The 19139-nt window shown below is 43.8% G+C and overlaps 1 protein-coding gene across 1 annotated transcript in view; it reads left to right on the top strand.

The window, feature by feature from the left end:
• Nucleotides 1–16540, top strand: part of arfgef3 (ARFGEF family member 3) — a 49880-nt gene extending 33340 nt beyond the window's left edge. The window contains exons 24-41 of the mRNA XM_034898465.1: nt 637–782; nt 1802–1981; nt 2706–2847; nt 3179–3301; nt 3680–3783; nt 4707–4851; nt 4981–5109; nt 5639–5815; nt 7175–7289; nt 7674–7776; nt 9911–10042; nt 10630–10760; nt 11629–11847; nt 13007–13178; nt 13493–13594; nt 13934–14319; nt 14961–15453; nt 16129–16540. Coding sequence (XP_034754356.1) covers nt 637–782; nt 1802–1981; nt 2706–2847; nt 3179–3301; nt 3680–3783; nt 4707–4851; nt 4981–5109; nt 5639–5815; nt 7175–7289; nt 7674–7776; nt 9911–10042; nt 10630–10760; nt 11629–11847; nt 13007–13178; nt 13493–13594; nt 13934–14319; nt 14961–15453; nt 16129–16320 — 3191 coding nt within the window. The 3' untranslated portion in view covers nt 16321–16540. The remainder of the gene's footprint in view (nt 1–636; nt 783–1801; nt 1982–2705; nt 2848–3178; nt 3302–3679; nt 3784–4706; nt 4852–4980; nt 5110–5638; nt 5816–7174; nt 7290–7673; nt 7777–9910; nt 10043–10629; nt 10761–11628; nt 11848–13006; nt 13179–13492; nt 13595–13933; nt 14320–14960; nt 15454–16128) is intronic.
• Nucleotides 16541–19139: the final 2599 nt, after the last annotated feature.

Raw genomic sequence — 19139 nt, 5'->3', positions numbered from 1 at the left:
CACACACACACACACACACACACACACACACACACACACACACACACACACTCATGTATGCGTAAGCCATCCAGAGCGAGATCCAGATCATCTGGCTTTCAGAACCTAAAGGTTCCTGTTGAAACTGTTTCTAGTAGGATATGACACAAGGATAATGTAAAAGGCTTAAGCAGTTCATCATCAGTCAGAGAGAAAATGTCTGTTATCTTGTTGAAAATAAGAAAACAGATATAGTTCTGTTGATATAGGAGTGGATAGTGAGGAGATGTTGGCTGTATGCGACTAAAAATCTTGTAGCCTAAAAAACGTTTGACAGCACTTAAAGCACCTGTGAAATGTTATAAGTGAATATGTTATAACATTTCCTTTGGCTAAAGGGACCATATTCTGAGATTGAATTTAACCAAAATAGAAATCCATCTAGAATCAAGAAGTGAAGAAGCGCCACAGTTTTTCTTCTTTGTATTCTTTAGAAGTCGTCTCCTCCCTCTGTACTAATCACAGATTTATAAACATGAAATGCCTCATTAAGTAACTGATTACATTACCACACTTATTAGGAAATTAATATAAGAGTTAAAAAAGCCATGACTGAAGCCCAGTCAGACTCATTGTTTCCCCTCTGTGTGTCTGCAGGCGAGGCCAAGTCGACGCTGGACCGACGCAGCGCCCTGCATCTCTTTCGCCTGGGCGAGAGCATGCTGAGGATCGCCATGAACAAGAACCGCCCTCTGCTGCACATGATGAGGGCCTGGAGCGTGGTGGCCCCACACCTGGTCGAGGTAGGGGACTTTTACAGGGGGTGTCCCGGCCAAGACAGCAGCACAGAGACATAACAGAGCAAACAGCAGGCTTCAAACAAACATATCATGACATCAACAGGGATTCTGCAGGGTCTGGTTGAAAGAAACCCAATTTTCTGATTCTTTTTTAAAATGGGTCAAATGGAACCGAAGACCACAGGAGGGTTAAAGCGTGCTGGACCTTCTTTTGGCTGCCACACCCCACAGAGAAGGGAATGGTCCTGGAGACCGTTTTTTGTTAAAAAGTACCAGGAGCTACCAGTAGCCTGGCCGTCGGAGGTGCACGGTTCATAATTGTTAAGTGAGAGCAGTCAGAGAGAATAAATATTATTTGTATTGTCTGCCTGCTGGTTTCTGTGCTGAGGATAACCCACGATGGCAGTGAGTCCTGCTACTATAACATCTAGTCCAATGGGATCCAGGCCAATAAATAAGAGGTGTGCCCAATAAGAATTTTCATAGTCGAATCTGAATTGTAAAGTCTTGCCTATCGTCAACCGACCGTCAAAAGAAAGGATCTTACTCTTTAACAGAAAGGTTGAGATCCTCAGATTAATATTCAAGACTATGAAAGGATATCTGAGCCTGTCAGCGGCAAAACAAACTATTTTGTGAAGGTAAATACAAGCTGGGCACTTGTACCTGCAGCCATATTTAACATATTTATTAAAATATTCAACATAATTTGCATTATGTTGAATATTCAAAATAATTATGACATTGTTGTTGTTGTTGTTTTTTTACAACCTTTGAATTTTGAATATTCAAAGGGTCACATGTGTTGATGTGTTTTGCCTATTTAGAAGATTGTTGTAACTCAGGGATCATTTATAAAAAAGAAAATTGCACAGAGATTATTTAAGAATGTGGTGAAAATATGTACTACACGTTCTGCACTGTGCACCTTGACTGAACACGTACATGATGTCAATAGATAACCACTTATGTAAAGTTTAAACTCACATTGCAACCCCGGTAACAGTTGCTTCTTCTCCCAGGCGGCATGTCACAAGGAGCGCCACGTATCCCAGAAGGCCGTTTCCTTCATCCATGACGTTCTGACGGAGGTGCTGACGAGCTGGGCGGAGCTTCCACACTTCCACTTCAACGAGGCGCTGTTCAGGCCCTTCGAGCACATCATGCAGCTGGAGCTGTGTGACGAGGACGTACAGGACCAGGTGAAGTCCCGCATCTCACGGCTAATTCCTGGATAGGAGACTAATCTGGCAGTTGTTCAGAAGTTGTTGTTTTACATTTCTTTAAACCGATCCCATTAGTGATCTTGGGCAGCGCTATGCTCCTAACACAGCGACAGTGGTTATGAAAAATAGTCTTGTTAAAGGTCCAATGGCATGAAAATGTCACTTATGAGGTTTTTTAACACTAAATTTGCATTCCCCCAATCTGTCTATATCCCCCCAGTGGCTAGAAATGGTGATAGGTGTAAACCGAGTCCTGGGCATCCTGCTCGGCCTTTGAGAAAATGAAAGCTCAGATGGGCCGATCTTGCCCCATATATAGGTCATAAGGGGAAACTTTCTCTGCTTTGCCTGCCCAGAGAATTTGGCCCGCCCATGAGAGAGAGACACTATGGCTTTCATATCTTTATAATCATTCCACAGAAGAACCTAGCATGCCTGAGCAAATTTCCCTTAAAACTTGGCATTTTCAGTGTGTATCGTTGCTCAGAGGTTTTGGTTCATGTTTAAAGTTAACACAATGAAAGGGGAAAGTCCGACAACATCTGGCGGACCTATCCTGTAAATGAGCCGCCGTCGACATAGACTAAGGAGCAGGTGAAGTCGGGCAGGGAATCCATTCAAAGGGTCACACTTAAATAACGTAAACTATTGCATGTGTTTGGCCAGTTTAGAAGATGTTCCTGTGCTGGTGTCCCTGCAGGTGATAACGTCCATAGGCGAGCTGGTGGAGATGTGCTCTCCTCAGATCCTGTCCGGGTGGAGGCCTCTGTTCAGCGCGCTGAGGACCGTCCACAGCAGCAAGACCGACACCAAAGACTACCTGCTGGGAGAATACTCCATGGGTACGTCTGACCGGCAGGGAATATAAAAAACAATTACCTGAGGTTTATCACCTGGGAGTTCTCAAAGTTCTGTTTTTGTTTTTGTTTTAAAGCAAGACACAACCAAAGTGTTTCACTGCAGGGAAACATGGGAACCAAAATAACAAGTAAAACATGACAATAAAAACCCTCCCTCCCCCCTTTTTGCCCTCACCCCTTCCCTCCTTCCATCCCTCCCCCTTTCCTCCCTCCCTCCTTCCCTCCCTCCATCTTTCTTCCCCTTTCCTCCCTCCCTCCCTCCCTACTGTTTTCTCCCTCCCTACCGTTCGCTCCCTCCACCTCTTTCCTCTAGGGAAGTCCCAGGCTCCCGTGTTCGATGTCTTCGAGGCCTTCATCAACACCGACAACATCCAGGTGTTTGCCAACGCTGCCACCGACTACATCATGTGCCTCCTGAAGTTTGTCAAAGGCTTAGGTTTGTCCCTGCTGTACATTTTTTTTTTCAGTTTATTAATTTTACAAACCTTCAGAGACATTATTTCACCTGGAATCAGGCAGTAACTGTGTGTTTGATGTAAGACGCGGATGACAAGCATGTAGAGTTCATAGACTGATATTAGGGCTGCAATTAAGGATTATTTTTATTATTATTTTTACATTGATGAATTGTTAGGTGGTGAATAATGTGGATCAGAACCGATTATCAAAATAGTTGGCGTACCAATAGCGTCACGACGGGAGAAGAAGGGATTTAAAATTGTGACATTCAGAAATGTCATCGTTGGTTATAACTTTTCACAGTAACAAAACATTTTGAATTGCTTGCTACCAAATTCTAATCCCCTGTGTGTAGGAGAGGTGGACTATAAGGAGATCGGAGACTGCGTCCATGCGTCGGGTTACAGCTCCACCGACCTCTGCCTGCCTGCGCTCGACTATCTCCGCAAATGTTCGCAGGTAGGATCTTCTTCTGCGAGTTCTGAGCTGATTCGTGTGGGTTAGGGATCCTTTGTGTCTTTGATGTTGCACCGAGAGATTTCATCAACACATTTTCTTCTCAAGACAAAGTGACACGATAGCACAATAAGCAATGTACAGTACTGTCTTACATCTTATAACTTATTCCCTGTTACATTGTGTTCTTATTCATATTCAGTCAGTCAATTTATAGGTTGTCTTGTATATCTTTTATAGCAATAGTTAATATTTTATAATGATCTACTGCACTTTTCAATCCCTGCACTGTTCACTTTTGCACTATCATTGCACACAGTATACCATAGTATATCACCTTATCATGGTCATTGCATTTCTGTGAGTGATTTTTATTTTTATTCTTATGTATGTGTGATATATGTGTGTAAATGTGTTTTTTGTGTTATGGTTGTCTTGCTACTGGATGCCTAAAATTTCCTTCGGGGTGAATAAAGTATCCATCTATCTATCGTTACAAAATCATTTCTGGGGGTCGCCAGATAGCTGGGGAGAAAAAATATAAAAATGAACATATTCCAGACTGGGGAGGGTTTTTTACATTGTGAGTTTGGTACCTGGAACCCAGAGAAGGGTGTGAAGGTGGGTCAGGGAAGAGAACATGTAGCAAACGCGTCAACAATCTACAGAGCCTGGAGCACGTTGGGCAAGGCTAGCTGCTAGCTGCTAAAGCTAAACTGTCATTAAAGCAGAGCATTATTTGTGTACATGAATGCATTTACAAAAATCCCTCTAAATCAGGAGGTGTGGGGGGTAGGTGTGTAGAAACAGCTGTTCCCACTGGTTTGCAGCTCTCTTGTGGAGAAAGAGCCACAGATAGCAGGAGAATACACGCAGGTGTTTGTTCCTCCTCTTCTTCTGGTATTAATAAAGCTTTTGATTGCCAGCTGCTGGCAAAGATCTACAAGATGCAGTCCAAGCCGGTGTTCTTGGGGGCGCGGCTTGCCAGCCTGCCAATGAGATCGCAGGAGCGCTCTGTCAGCAATGAGGACGGCATGGACTGCGTCCTGCAGGAGTTTGATGATGACACAGGTAACGTGTCCGTCTCTTTTCCTTTCATGGAAGTCCTCACCCGTTCTTTTTGGTCTTTAAACATTTTTGATCCCCCTCTAACACTCTGTCTAAGCCCAGCTGCGTGCTGCTGTGCCCTCTGACCTGCAGGGCTGATCCAGGTGTGGATTTTGTTGCTGGAGCAGCTCACAGCAGCGGTGTCCAACTGTCCTCGCCAACACCAACCTCCGACCCTGGAGCTGCTCTTCACTCTGCTCAGAGAGGTCACCACCGTGCCAGGTAACATGAGCCCATTTCTCACGTCAACTCCAGACAACGGCCGGCCAATCAGGTGCACACATTATCCAGAGTTTCCCTTTCACGCGGCCAACAGGAGATTTTTCCATGTTAGACGCGTTCTTACATCCTGTGGGATGGCACCTGGGTAAAGGGGGCATTACATCGTGACAATAAGCCAGTTTGTAATTCGCTTATAAACCGCCAAATCTCTGGCAGTTAGTTGAATCTGTCTGTAAGAAATCGTCGGACAGATTCAGCTAACTGCCAGAGATTCGGCAGAGGAGTTTTTATTTTACAGCCAAATGTTCTGAAAAAGCCAAGTCTGTCACACAACTAATTGTCCTCGCTTCTGATGATCCTCTAAACCCAAACAACCATCCCACACTGACTTTGCTCTCCTTCTGTAATTCGCTGTTGCCAAAGGGATTTTCCCAAAATCACACATACTTTACAGTCTAACTGGGTCTCCTCTCTCTCTCTCTTTCTCTCTCTCTCTCTCTCTCACTCCCCCCCACCCCCCTCCCTCCAGGTCCGGGGTTTGCCATCTTCGCCGTCATCCAGCTGCTGCTTCCCGTGATGTCTCTGTGGCTGCAGCGTAGCCACGGTGACCACTCCTACTGGGATGTGGCGGCTGCCAACTTCAAACACGCCATCGGCCTGTGCTGCGAGCTGGTGGTGGAGCACGTCAACAGTTTCATACACTCAGGTGAGACAGTGCAGACATGTGTAGGAAGTGTCTGTGTGAAGGTTTTGGGGCAACAAAGACGGGAACCAGAAATAAATCAGAAATAAATGGCACACCTAGGAAGGAAGCCTTAGTCCTTAAGCTATCGCTAACAAAGGCATGTCGGTGTCCCCTCTTGTTGCACATGTGCATGACATACGTCATGACTAAACGTTAGTGATTGGTTATGGCAGATCCAGAGTGGCTCTGGGCAGAGCCAATAGTTTTAAACTTCAACAGAGTTCCTGCCTTCAAGGACGTTAACACTTGTCAATGGAGAGGGGCCAGACTCTCTGTACAAACGTCCGAGGGTCTGGTAGGACCATGCTACCTATCCTGTCCCTCTAGTTTACAACCCCTGTGTTGTCCCCCAAGACTGTGCTTTTTCATCGTGTGTTCAGGGGGAAGGCAGCTAGCAGATCAAAGACAGATTCCTACAATTTGAGACAAAAATGAAATCGTGCTAAAACCATGCAGGAACTTAGCGTGCACCTGTAATGCTCAAATGGGGTAGTAGCTCAGTCCTCAGGGAGTTGAGTTGGGAACCGGAGGGTTGCTTGTTCAAGTCCCCGTGCGGACCAAAGTACGGCGTGTTGATTGGTAGCTGGAGAGGTGCCAGTTCACCTCCTCAGCTCCTTGGCACCTGAGCAAGGCATCGTACCCGCCCATCACTCAGGGTGCTGGTCCACCACTGGACCCCCTCACTCTGACATCCCTCCATTTGTGCATCTATAGGACCTGAGCTTGTGTGTGTGCATTTCAGGCATGTGTGTAGTGATTTCTAACAGAGTAAATTCAAAAAAATATATAAATTAATACTCTAGAATAGTTTGAAAGTTTGAGTTGAAACCTTGCTGTTCCTGCAGCAAATGTATTCAGATTTCTCATTCCAATCTGAAGTTTGTGCTCATTTTAGCTCTGTGTAAAAGCTTTGTGAAATGGTTAAATGTGTTACGTTTCCACAGTCAATTCTCCTAGATAAAGTTTATTACATGAACCCCAGATAAGTTGAAAGGAATGGAAGATGAAGAGAGGGAAGTAAGAAAGGGACATCTGATGGAATTAGACGTTCATGTTAAACCCTACGAACACGCATCTGTAATAAAGTATTCTAAACTGATCACAGATCTGACAAAATGTTATTGTTATTGTTGAGCTTAAACACAGAAGATAAGTAGAGCGTGATTGATGACTTGTTGTTCCACTGCCCTCCTTTTTAGGCAAATTAAATTGTGGCCACGCCATCTCTGTCCCATGTGCTAACCACAACCTTGTTGGTGTGTGTGTGTGTGTGTGTGTGTGTGTGTGTGTGTGTGTGTGTGTGTGTGTGTGTGTGTGCAGATATTGGTTACGAGTCTTTGATCAACCTGATGTTGAAAGACCTGTTCAAGCTTCTGGTGGCCTGTGTGTCTGAGCCTGCAGAGACCATCTCCAGAGTGGGCTGCTCCTGCATCAGGTGACAACACATTTCTCTCGCTCTCTTTCTCCCATTTTGTGAGCTATTTTTAGGAATATGCCTTTAGTAGGAACCAATGGATGTAGTAGGAACCAATGGATGTAGTAGGAACCAATGGATGTAGTAGGAACCAATGGATGTAGTAGGAACCGATGGGGTGGACAATGAGTGTCACTAACAGCGCAGGGTAGTGAAGTTGTACGAGGCAGCCTAATGCATTGTTGTTGTTTTTCATAATAATAATGTATACTTTATTTTTTGGTATTTATTGAGGTATTTTTAAGATCATAGTTTAGACAATGTGTTACAAAGTAGTTTTTTGTCTGACACTGGCACAGATACTGAAACGATCTCTCACCGTTGTTTCTATTGTTCCCTCTCCAGGTATATTTTGGTCACAGTGGGTCCAGTGTTCACAGAAGAAATGTGGCGGCTGGCCTGCTGTGCTCTGCAGGACGCTTTCTCTGCTACGCTAGAGCCGGTCAAGGTACACACACACACACTCTCTCTCACACACACACACACACACACACACACACACACATACAAACACAAAAAGTGCAGGCAGTTGCAGATTAAGTAGTGTATATAAAATGGCATACGTCATGCTCTCGTGTCACAATTCAGCAGACACACAAATGTAAAAAGGTTAAAAAAATGTAACCCATTTAGAAACACACTCAACAGGCCGGTCCTACAGTGAACCGCATAATCCTTCCCCAATCTGAAGCTGCTGGTTGGGGCAGAAGTAATCTGAAAGCCTTTGCTGTTAATTCTGTCAACATGCTGCCACTCCACGTTAAGCTTGATAACCCCAGTTACCCACACAGACACACACACACACACACACACACGCACGGAGAGACTCTGGGTCAGTTTTTTTTCTGTTCCATCTCTCTTCTCTCCGCTAAACTGATTAAAGGTCCCATGGCATCAAAATGATATGAGGTTTTTGGACATTAATATGAGTAACCCCAGCCTGCCTATGGTCCCCCAATGGCTAGAAATAGTGAAAGGTGTAAACTGAGACCTGGGGATCCTGCTCTGCCTTTGAGAAACTTTATTATTTGTGATATGTTCATGTTGTGGCAAAAAGGTTTCTCTTATTTGGGGATTTTGGCTCATTTGGGATTGATACCAACCCTGAGTATCTGACTACATACCTATACCCATTTTCTATGGGGAAAAAGTAAATTTTTCTCTGATTCCAGCTTCTTAAATGTGAATATTTTCTAGTTTCTTCACTCTTCTTTATGTGTGGAGTAAGTTGAGCTGGGGTCAAAAACATGCTGAGTAATTCTGTTAGACAATTCCCCAGTATGCTCAGCTTTGTGATAAATGAGGAGACTATGTCCATTTGTTAATGTCAGTACCTGGTGGGGGGATGTGCTGGTGTGTGTTCGCATACGAGGGTGTGTGTGCGTGTGCATGTGCTCAGTAAAGGTGACATTGGCAGGCATTTTTTTGGTTGATGTTTTGTGTTCATGCAGTTCTGTGGCAACTGACTGACTGCAGCTAAGCTGCTTTATAGCTTAGAACCACATCTGTGTGTGTGTGTGTGTGTGTGTGTGTGTGTGTGTGTGTGTGATGATGACCTCACCACCATTGACAGACATGATTTTAGGGCTGTAACTGACCACATGAGTTTTGTGGTTATGGGATATGTGGTGTCCTTTGTTTTATTCTTTGGCCATTTATGAACTTCAGTTCACCACTTTGGCAATTTCAACGAATCCCATTCAAATGTCCACAGCTTGTCCATTAATCACAGAACGGTTTAAGTCTGAGATTCTTCTCACCCTCCTGACCCAGTAGGGACCTCGCAGACCGCTCTGGTCAGCTGGTTGTGGATGACCGGCGGCTCCCAGGGTCAGAACTAAACATGGTCGGAGCTGCTTTCAGCTTCTACGCTGCTAAATGGGCTAAGACCTTCTTTCAAATCAAATCCAAGCTAAAGAGTTTTTGGTTTACCATTGCTTTTAATTCATTATATTTTAAATCATATGTACTTTGTTAGTATCTATTATTGTTTTTATGCTGTGCTTTTGCTCAGAGGCGGAGAGGCTACCGGGAGAGTCAGGACCTTTCCCGGTGGGCCGGTAGGGTTTCGAGGCTGCGAGGTCCGGTCTGATAATCAGGGTTCATACGTTTGGAAAAACCCGGCAAAGTAATGGAATTTGATAAATGCTAATTCCAGACCTGGAAAGGTTTTGGAAAAAGAAAAAGACCCAGAAAGTTTTGGGAAAGTCATGGATTTTATTTTTTTAACAAAGCATAATAACATGTGATTAATAAAAAATGTATCTCACGTTGTCTTAATCTTAATGTTCTCTTTTGGGGCGCAATATTATGATTTCCTCTATGAATTACATTCATTGTCATTTTATTGTTAAACCTCTGAGGGTAAACGTTAACACTGATTTGTATTCTTAGTGTATAATGTTGAGATTTTTAGGAATACATAGTCATGAAAATAGCCAAAAAGTCATGGAAAAGTATTGGATAATATGCGTATGATCCCTGGATAATATAGTTATACATTGCAAGTTCTGAGCAACACCGTCTTATTCTCTTTGTGTGTGTCCCTCTCTGTCTCTCTCTGTGTCTGTGTCTCTCTGTAGAATCTTCTGGCATGTTTCCACAGCGGTTCAGACAGTTTTTCTGGAGACGCCTGTGAGGTGAAGGTGGCCGCTCCGTCCCACTCTGCTGCAGCAGAGGCGGAGTACTGGCGGATCAAGGCAATGGCTCAGCAGGTCAGTAGGACTTTTTGATATTGATGAACGTCTGTTTCATTCAAGTCATTACCGAATGAGTTGTGACCATACGCTCTACACAACTCTCTCTGGATTTCTCAGGATGTTCAGAAGATCGTGGCGTCCAGCGGCTTTCGCACGCGGAAAATTGAGTGACTATAATGACCTTTTCTGAGAGTCCATCATGTTATTTGAATCCCCCGTGTCCTCCTTGATTAGACTTGTGTCTTGAATCATGTGGTCGCACTTAGAATTCCTCACGGTGGCGACAGACATTACGCATTGTAGCTTGAAATACAGTGACCTGTGTAGTTTATATGCTCTAGAGTTCAACAGGGTGGTTCTTTCAATGAGAAATCCTAAGTAAGGACAACAACACTGTTTGCGCGCATACATGATACAAGCCTTCTGTGCTCGGACAACAAACAAGGCGTTCATTTATATCAAAAAAGATAAACGCACTAAAGCTTTAAGTAAAGATCACATAGAAATGTGTCTTAAATGCACAATTTAAACTTCAATATGCAGCTTTATCATCACAACTGACTACATTGTGGTAGGACTGACATGTCCTCTCTGTGTCTCAGGTCTTTATGTTGGACACCCAGTGCTCTCCGAAGACGCCCAACAACAAGGAGGGCTTTGAGCACGCTCAGTCCTGCGTTCTCATCATCGAGCTGCCGACAGACCAGCAGGCCAATGGACACACACAGAAGAGGTGGACAACACACACACACACACACACACACACACACACACACCGGCCTACTTTATGGTAATGAGCTATGTTCAGCAAAAATTATTCAATTAGTCAGTTTTGCAACAAAATGTATTTTGGTTTGAACATTAAAAACAGAAAAATGACTCTCACCCAACTCTTACTCTCTGTCTTTGCTTGTTTTCTGCTGCGCTTCCAGGAAAATTGGGTAAGGCTGTTTGTCTGTGACATCTGTGACTTTGTGCTCGTCAGTTTTAACAGTATGAAAAATGTCCTCATGTAGAGTCTAGTAGGGCTCTGCATGCAAACTAAGTTGTTCACCTGTACAGCTGCACAGTGTGGTGAAAATAGTATATTGTGATACATTTCTTTATTGGTGTTATGAGATGTGATTTATCCTGAAATTTAAGTTGAATTTGATGTTTAGTGAAAGGAAAAAGATGTGGAATCCATTTTTTTAATTAAGGTCATGTTAGTAAATGGAAAAGGAAATCAAATTTTCCACATGTCTTTTATGGATTCTGCGTTCTGACAATGCGGCCCCTAATTGGAAAAACTGTAATTAAACAAATATGATGCGTGTGTGTGTGCATGTGCGTGTTAAGACAATGGGTTAACATTAGGAATTGAAAAATAGTGTTTTTTTCTGTAGTATCTCCCCTTATTTATAAGGAATTTTACATCCTCTAAAAGCTAAATAATTTTTTTTAGTAGCCAAAACACAGCAGCTGTTAAATGGGTTTATCAAAGCCTGGTTACACTAAGAAAGTTGTTATTTCTTGCTTGAGGCAAAAGATTGCCCTAAGTCATTTACAAACAAAGTAAATGTGAGTGGACCGGCATCCATCCCTGTTTCTGAATCCTGCAGAATCCCCTTCAGGACCATCGTGGTGAGCCTGCTGTCCCATCAGGTCCTGCTCCAAAACCTCTACGACATCCTGCTGGAGGAGTTCGTCAAGCATCCCGACGGAACGGAAAGTGTCACCCCTGTGACCTCTGACCCCAGCCGGGCCACGGCAGGCTTCCTGCGCTACATTTCCATGACTAATTTAGCCATAATCCTGGATCTGCTGCTGGACTCTTACAGGTGACTGCAACGATAAAATCCGCCATATACTGTTTCTCTGGGGTCTTAAAAAGTCTTGAAAGTCATAACATTTCAAAATCAAAGCAATTTTTCTCCCATCCAGGAATGCTGTGTGAACTAACCAGACTTTTTATTTGACTATTAAGATACTATAAATAATTTTAAACAGGCCTTAGTTTTTTATTCCGTGGCGTTGTAGCAAACCACAGACATAAAATGTTTTTTACTCTTCAGCTCTAGGGAAGTGAAAGTTTAGCAATACTGAAAAAAACTGAATTTAGGGCTTAGTTGATGTTGTGATTAAGGTCTTAAATTTCATTCATAATGGTCTTAACAAATCTAAACTTTGACTTGGTGAAACCTGCAGAAAATTGGCATAGATTTAGAGCTGTAACTATTTCAAATGTTGCTGTAGAGTAAATCGTCACAGATATGATTCTGTCAGTCAAGCTTTTAGTTTTGAATGAGTCCCAGGATGTCATTGTTGTTATGTCACTGTTATGTGACCCAGATAATGGAATAACAAAAGTGAACCTGGAGTAGGCACTCCTCAGATTTAGAGGTGCTGATCCTCATCCAAGCCGCTTCACACTCGGATGCCGTCAGGACCACATCATCTGCAAAAAGCAGCAATGAGATCCCCAGCCTACCAAACTGCAACCCTTCCCCACCCCGATTACTCCTCGATATCCTGTCCTTGAATATCACAAACAGGATTGGTGACAAAGCGCTGCCCTGGCTGAGGCCAACCCTCACCTGAAACAAGTCTGACTGCTGAACCCTAACACAGCTCTCGCTTTGGTCAAACAGAGATGGGATGGCCCTGAGAAGGGACCCCCTCACTCCATACTCCCGCAAAACCTCCAGCCGAGCCCTCCTTTCCAGCACCTTGGAGTAGACTTTACCAGAGAGTCTAAGAAGTGTGATTACCCCAGTAATTGGCACACACCATCTGGTCCCCCCTTTTTGAACAGGGGAACCACCACCCCGGTCCGGAATGACCTTTACCATCAACATTTATACTCCTTAGGACTAATGTTAACAAAGATGACATGCATATGATATGCGGATGACAGTGTCATATGAATCAGTAATCCGGCTGGTAGTAATGTTGATCAGCTTCACACTCGGACTAATATCCTAATCTCTTCTTCTGCAGGACAGCGCGGGACTTTGACACCCGACCTGGTCTGAAGTACCTGCTGATGAAGGTGTCGGGGGTTTGTGGCGCAGCTAATCTTTACCGTCAGTCCGCCATGAGCTTCAACCTGTACTTCCAGGCCCTGCTGTGTGCCACACTGAGCCAGGCCGACAGCATGACCGCACAGCAGGTAGAAACCCCATCCATCAAACTCCTCTGTTGTTTTTAAGTGAATGTTAAAAACCTTTAGTTTAAAGCTGCACTAATACATTTTAAACCAGCAATGCTTTTTGTGTGAAACTCGTTGTGACATACCCACAGAGGGTTACCACCTGCAACACAGAGCCTTTTAGGGTCTTTTAACCCTCATGTTGTCCTCGGGTCAAATTGACCTGTTTTCCTATATCAGTGTTCTTTTTAACTACCCAAAATAACATGATTGATTCTATGGCAAGTACAAATCTCTACTTTCTCTTTCTCATTTGAACCTTTCATCGTATTAAGGTGAAGAGGATGCTGTTTGAGGATGAGGAGGGGAGCTCTGACTCTTCTCACCCTGGCTCTGCTTCCTCAGAGGATGAAGACATCTTTGAAGAAACAGCGCAGGTGATACACGCGCACACACTCATGCACACACACACACACACACACACTCAATTTCAAGGAAAACTAATTAACTGCAAAGAAAATGGTTTGTTTTCCTGCAGACATGGAACAGTGTAGAAAGGATGAGCAGCGATAGCCAAACAGTGTTGTTTTAGTTGTCCTAATTTGTCCAGTCCATATCGATGTCCTGTACAAATTTTTGTCTCAAAGTTCTGTAACCATGTGCAATTTTTTATGTTTCTGCAGACCAGGAACCTGCTGAAAACCAGTTTTTACTGGGTCTGAGTCCGGCCCATTTAGATTGTAATGTAATGTTGTAATGTTGTCTTTTTCCGGCAGGTCAGCCCTCCCCGCGGCCGGGATAAGCGCCACCACTGGCGGGCGCCCGTCCCTTCCCTCAGCGTGCAGCCGCTGAGCAGCGCGGACTGGGCCTGGCTGGTCAAGCGCCTCTACAAGCTCTGCATGGATCTGTGCAACAGCTACATTCAGATGCACCGCGACCTGGAGAGCACGCTGGAGGACATGGCGCTGCTGAGGGGAGGACCGGGAGGCGGGGGGGATCACATCTTCTTCCTGCCCCTCTACCAGTCGGAGACTTCCACACCAACATCGGCGGGCGGGCTGTCGGCGCAGGGGACGCCGTCGGAAGAAGGCGGGTACAGGTGTCAGGCGGCGGACAGGGCAGCGTCGCCGGCGGACACGCCCACACCCAGCCCAGGATTCAGGTCTGACATTAGTCATATAACACAAGCAGTGATTGGCTCCTTATGATGGGGACTTGTCTCCACCCTATCAACTCAGTAGTGAAATAGAACATCCTGCGATGGACCTGAGGGGCTTTAATGTTAATTATCGGAACAGCTGTCTCCACTTGCAAGGAGTGGGAGGAATAACCAATTCACATTTGTATAGTGATTTTTTTTTTTTGTGTGTGACCATTTTTAAAATCGTTTAAAAATTATTTTTATTCAATTTTCTCCCAATGATTCCCTTTTAATATCTGTATTTATCGTCCCTGCCACAGATATTGTATTTATTGACGCGCACCTTACACGTTTAATGTAAAAAATAAATATACGATCTGTGCTGCCTACACAATCTGTCCTGCACAAGACTTTTGCGATTATTATTATTTATTTTTTTTGCAAGCAATGTTATGTCCCTTTTGGAACATAATTGGAAGTTGGACAAAAATTGAATAAATTGCAATATATAGCAGAATATCGCAATCTTTTCAAAATCGCGGTGACAGGTACTAGTACGGTGATAGTATCGTACCGTGGGGGCGTCCGGTGAATCCTACACCGGCGGTTAACTCACTCAGTCACCTGTCCAATTAGAGCAACCCTTTCCTCTCTCTTTGCAGCTGCACGGGCAGTCTGCCCAACCAGTTTAGGTCCGGCAGCGAGAGGAGGGACTCCAGCCTCACAGGAAGCTCTGCAGGCGCAGCTCCTGTCAGCGCCGGACCGGGTAGGAGAAAGGAATGGTGGGAAAGCGCCGGCAACAAACTGTACACCATCGCCACGGACAAAACCATCAGCAAGCTGATGATGGAGTACAAACGCAGGAAACAGCAGCAGCCGCCGCAGCAGAGCCACGTCAACCTGTTTATGAAGGAGCAGGGCCGTGCAGCGGGGTCAGCAGGAGGAGTAGGAGGTGGGGGCGGGGAGAGGAGGTCCCCCATGGAGCCACAAAGGGCCCCTCAGAGGCCCCAACATCTGGTGGACCAACAGGGTCCCGCTCTGAGGCACTCGGTCAGTGCAGGGCCGGAGGTTCTGAGGCAGGATAAGAGACCCCGGTCAGGATCCACCATCAGCTCCCACAGCATCTCACTGAGGGACTCGGAGGCTCAGATACAGGTACATCGCTCCAGAAATTACAGTAGAAAAGAGAAGTTTTAACTAGGGGTAAGGCACTCGTACATAGAGACATTTTTGGCCCCTGAAAAGGTTTTAGCCAGCGTCAAAACAGCTTTGACTTCCAGCAGTTGACTCCCGACCCCTGTCTCTGATATATGGCGGCAGTAATAAATTGAGACAGTAAATCATAACGATTTGGGAACTTGTGGTAGTCCCACCAAATAGTTGTCCACTCCTGTGTTTTGGTGCAGTCTGTCCTTTTCCTTTTTACAGTTTTTACAGAATTTAGTGTATCCCTTTACAAATGTAAAGACCTTTCCACAAAAGAATCGGTGCATAAAAATTTATTTGACGTTCATCATTTCTTGGGGGATGACCCCCAGACCCAATCCTTATTTTTAGTCTCCCCAAAGGCCCCTTCTGAGCCTGGATATTATGTCAACACAACAATATTTACTCATATTACAAAGTGTGCCACAATACAATTTCGCTTTGATTCAGTTCGGGAGCCTGTTACCGATACGAGACAATACATAAACCCATTTAACACAACCAGTTACGTTTATATATATTTACAAACAAAAACTTAAATATGATCTGATAATTTCCCTTCTGAGCTCTTCTAGATATTTAAAATACAAACAAACTCATGTAATAAGAATCTCTCTCTTGCAGGCGTGGACCAACATGGTCTTGACTCTCCTCAACCAGGTCCTCCTGCTGTCAGATTCCTCCTTCCTGGCGCTCCAGCCGGCGCTCTACCCCTGCCTCAGCCAGCTGTCCTGCCACGTGACCGACGCCCGCGTCCGCCAGGCGCTGCGCGAGTGGCTGGGCCGCGTCGGCCGGCTCTACGACATCGTCGTGTGACACTGCAGCAGAGAAGTGGAAAAAAAAAACACCGGGCGAAAGAGCGCAGTCTGTCGGTCAGTGAAGGTCGTAAACAGATGAATTAGATTGGTTTGATGCCGTCCGTGCGGCGGCGCCGCTGTGCGGTAGATTGTAAAGGGTTTGATTGGCAGATGATGCAACGCAAAGGCAGACTGTGACATCATAATGTCCCAATACAACTGGTGGAACAAGCGATAAATGGTTGGTGGTCTCGGATGGAGTTGTGGCATTTTTGAAGAACAATGGCGTACATCATCCTGTCGGTATTAGAAATGCTTTGAGAGGTGAATGTGCCTAGTTCTGCCTCTTGTTCTTCAGTTGAAGTTGTTCATTGTCCACTCACTCAAACACACACACATAAACACACGCATACTCTCTTTAAAGCTTTTAATATGATTCGTTATTAGTTTGAAAAACAGATTGCTCCTAATCTTGTCACAGTGTTGTCATATCGCCAAAATATGCTTCCACTAAGGTCATAAATAATGACATTAATGTGGATACAGACACAAAGCTTGATTTATGGTTTTGCATTGAATCTACGCCATAGGTACGTACATACGTAGATGTACTAGGGATGTCACATGAACCAGTACTTTGGTACCAAGTCTGTACCTGTACCCCTCCTTTGCACAGCAAAACCGTGACAGAAAGTTGAGAGAGACAAAAAAAAAAAACTGACACTGAAAAAAGAGTGACATGACACCCAACACGATTGTAATTGGTTTAAATAAATACCAATGAATCAGAGTTTTTTCCGGGATTGGATAGATTGTTGGTATTGTGACATCCCTAACGCATAGAGACACATGCATATGAGATACTAACGATAGACTTCTGTAATATCAATACAGTCAAAATTTGTAAAACTTAACCAAGTTGGTTCACTGCTAGCTACAAGTTAGCATCAAACACAACAAAGGCTGTCAGTTGAATGGCATTTTGAGCTAACGTTAGCAATCAAACAATCATAGCTAGATAGCTAAAATGTTTTTTAAATGATTTCCATCTTCTGTTATTGTTATCATGAGTAAAAGTTTATTATTTCACAAATTTCAGTATGACAGTTATGTCATAAACCGTTTACATCTGAGCGTGCACGATTCCAATCTGCACTCAACTCCCATTGGGCAGTGACACTCCCCACACACCCAAACACACACACACACACACACACACACACATTCCAGCTCTGCTATTCTCTTAAAGATATACGCTAAAACAACGCAGACACACCAGGGCACAAGTTCAGCCGATGTACAACCATAAATCAGCCTTTAGTGTGCACATATGCAATGAATTATGAGTTTTGTAGTCCGCTTGCGTACTTTTTCTTTGACCGCAGCAACACTTTTTAAAAAGGGTCTCTGTGGAGTTTCCTACACAAACAGCTTTAATTACATTCAGTTCCTTAAAACACTAGTGTCAACCACTGTTGGTAAGTTCAGAGACTCCTCACATCCAAGACGGTTGTATATGAGCGTTTGTCGCTGCCCTGCATTCTTCGTGTCCAGCTTTAAATACTGGTCAGTCGCATTGACTTCCCTCTAAATGTCTTTGCTTATTAGTCACTTGTTAATCCTTCTGGAAAAAAGTTACCAAAAAACACAAAGTATTTGTATTTTAACATTGAATCCCTATAATATATTACATGTTATTTTTCCTGGTTATGTGTGTTTCATGTAGTTCTGTAAATGCTTCATTATTTAAGATATTTAATGTGTCATATTGAGCATTGTCTATTTTTTTGAGAGTGTGTTTTCGTATTTTATTGATGCGGTATGTGCCTTTACTAACTGACAGCCAGACACTATCAGGTCTGGGGTTAGATTTCAGGGTTTCCGCAGAATCTTAAAAAGTCTAAAATTTGAAAATCTAAATTTAGGCCGTAAAAAGGTGAAAATTAGCTGAAGTGTTGTGTCCTAGGTCTTAAATTCTTTTAAACGTTGTCATTTTGTTGTTCTTTTATGGTGTGATATTGGTCTTATATTTTCATTCATGAAAGTCTTAAAAAGGTCTTTAAAAAGTCTTAAGTTTGACTTGTTGAAACCTGCTGAGACCCTGGATTCCCACAGCGGCTGTTAGTGCTAAATACGCAGCCGCTTTAGACAGTTTGATCGGTCCGTTAGTATTTAGGTTTTACATCAGATCCTAAAAATGCCGACGTTCTTAAGACTTGAGACCAGAGCACCAAGTTTCAAATGTTTGGGTCGATTCAACTTCAAGAAAGTGTCATGTTCACAACACGATCATCCATTTTTTTCCATTTTCACGAAATGTCTGGAAAATCCCCGTCCAAATGTCTCCGCGCCCAAGGCGATGCCTTCAAATATTATTGAACCTCTTTGGGCCCGGTCTTGACAAGTCCTGGTCTTGGACTAGACAAGACTTGACTTAACTACTGACCTGGTTTTCTACCACAAGACTAAACACCTAATATAAAACTGAAAACTGTAATCACGGCCCGCATTAAATCATTGATTTGAACTCAAATTTTCTGACGTGGTTATAATTCATAATTCATTTTTTTTTGGACAAAAACCATTTAATACCCAGCCATACAATAAATACGGCGAAAATAATGACTTCATCATGGATTGTGCAATCAAGGTCATTATACAAGTTTATACCATTATTTTGTTCTTTCTATGTTCTAATTATCTTTAAATATTTTTATAAAAGGATAAAAGGATGGCGGGAATGGTTTCCGCAATATTAACGATCTTAATATTTTTTGCTGCACAAATGAATGAACCTTTCCCATAAGTCCTAGAAAGAAGCAGGGGGGGGGGGGGGGG

The sequence above is a fragment of the Etheostoma cragini genome, chromosome 17, assembly GCF_013103735.1.
Source record: "Etheostoma cragini isolate CJK2018 chromosome 17, CSU_Ecrag_1.0, whole genome shotgun sequence".
In the NCBI taxonomy this organism is placed as follows: domain Eukaryota; kingdom Metazoa; phylum Chordata; class Actinopteri; order Perciformes; family Percidae; genus Etheostoma; species Etheostoma cragini.
This window is presented reverse-complemented; position numbering and strand designations above follow the sequence as displayed.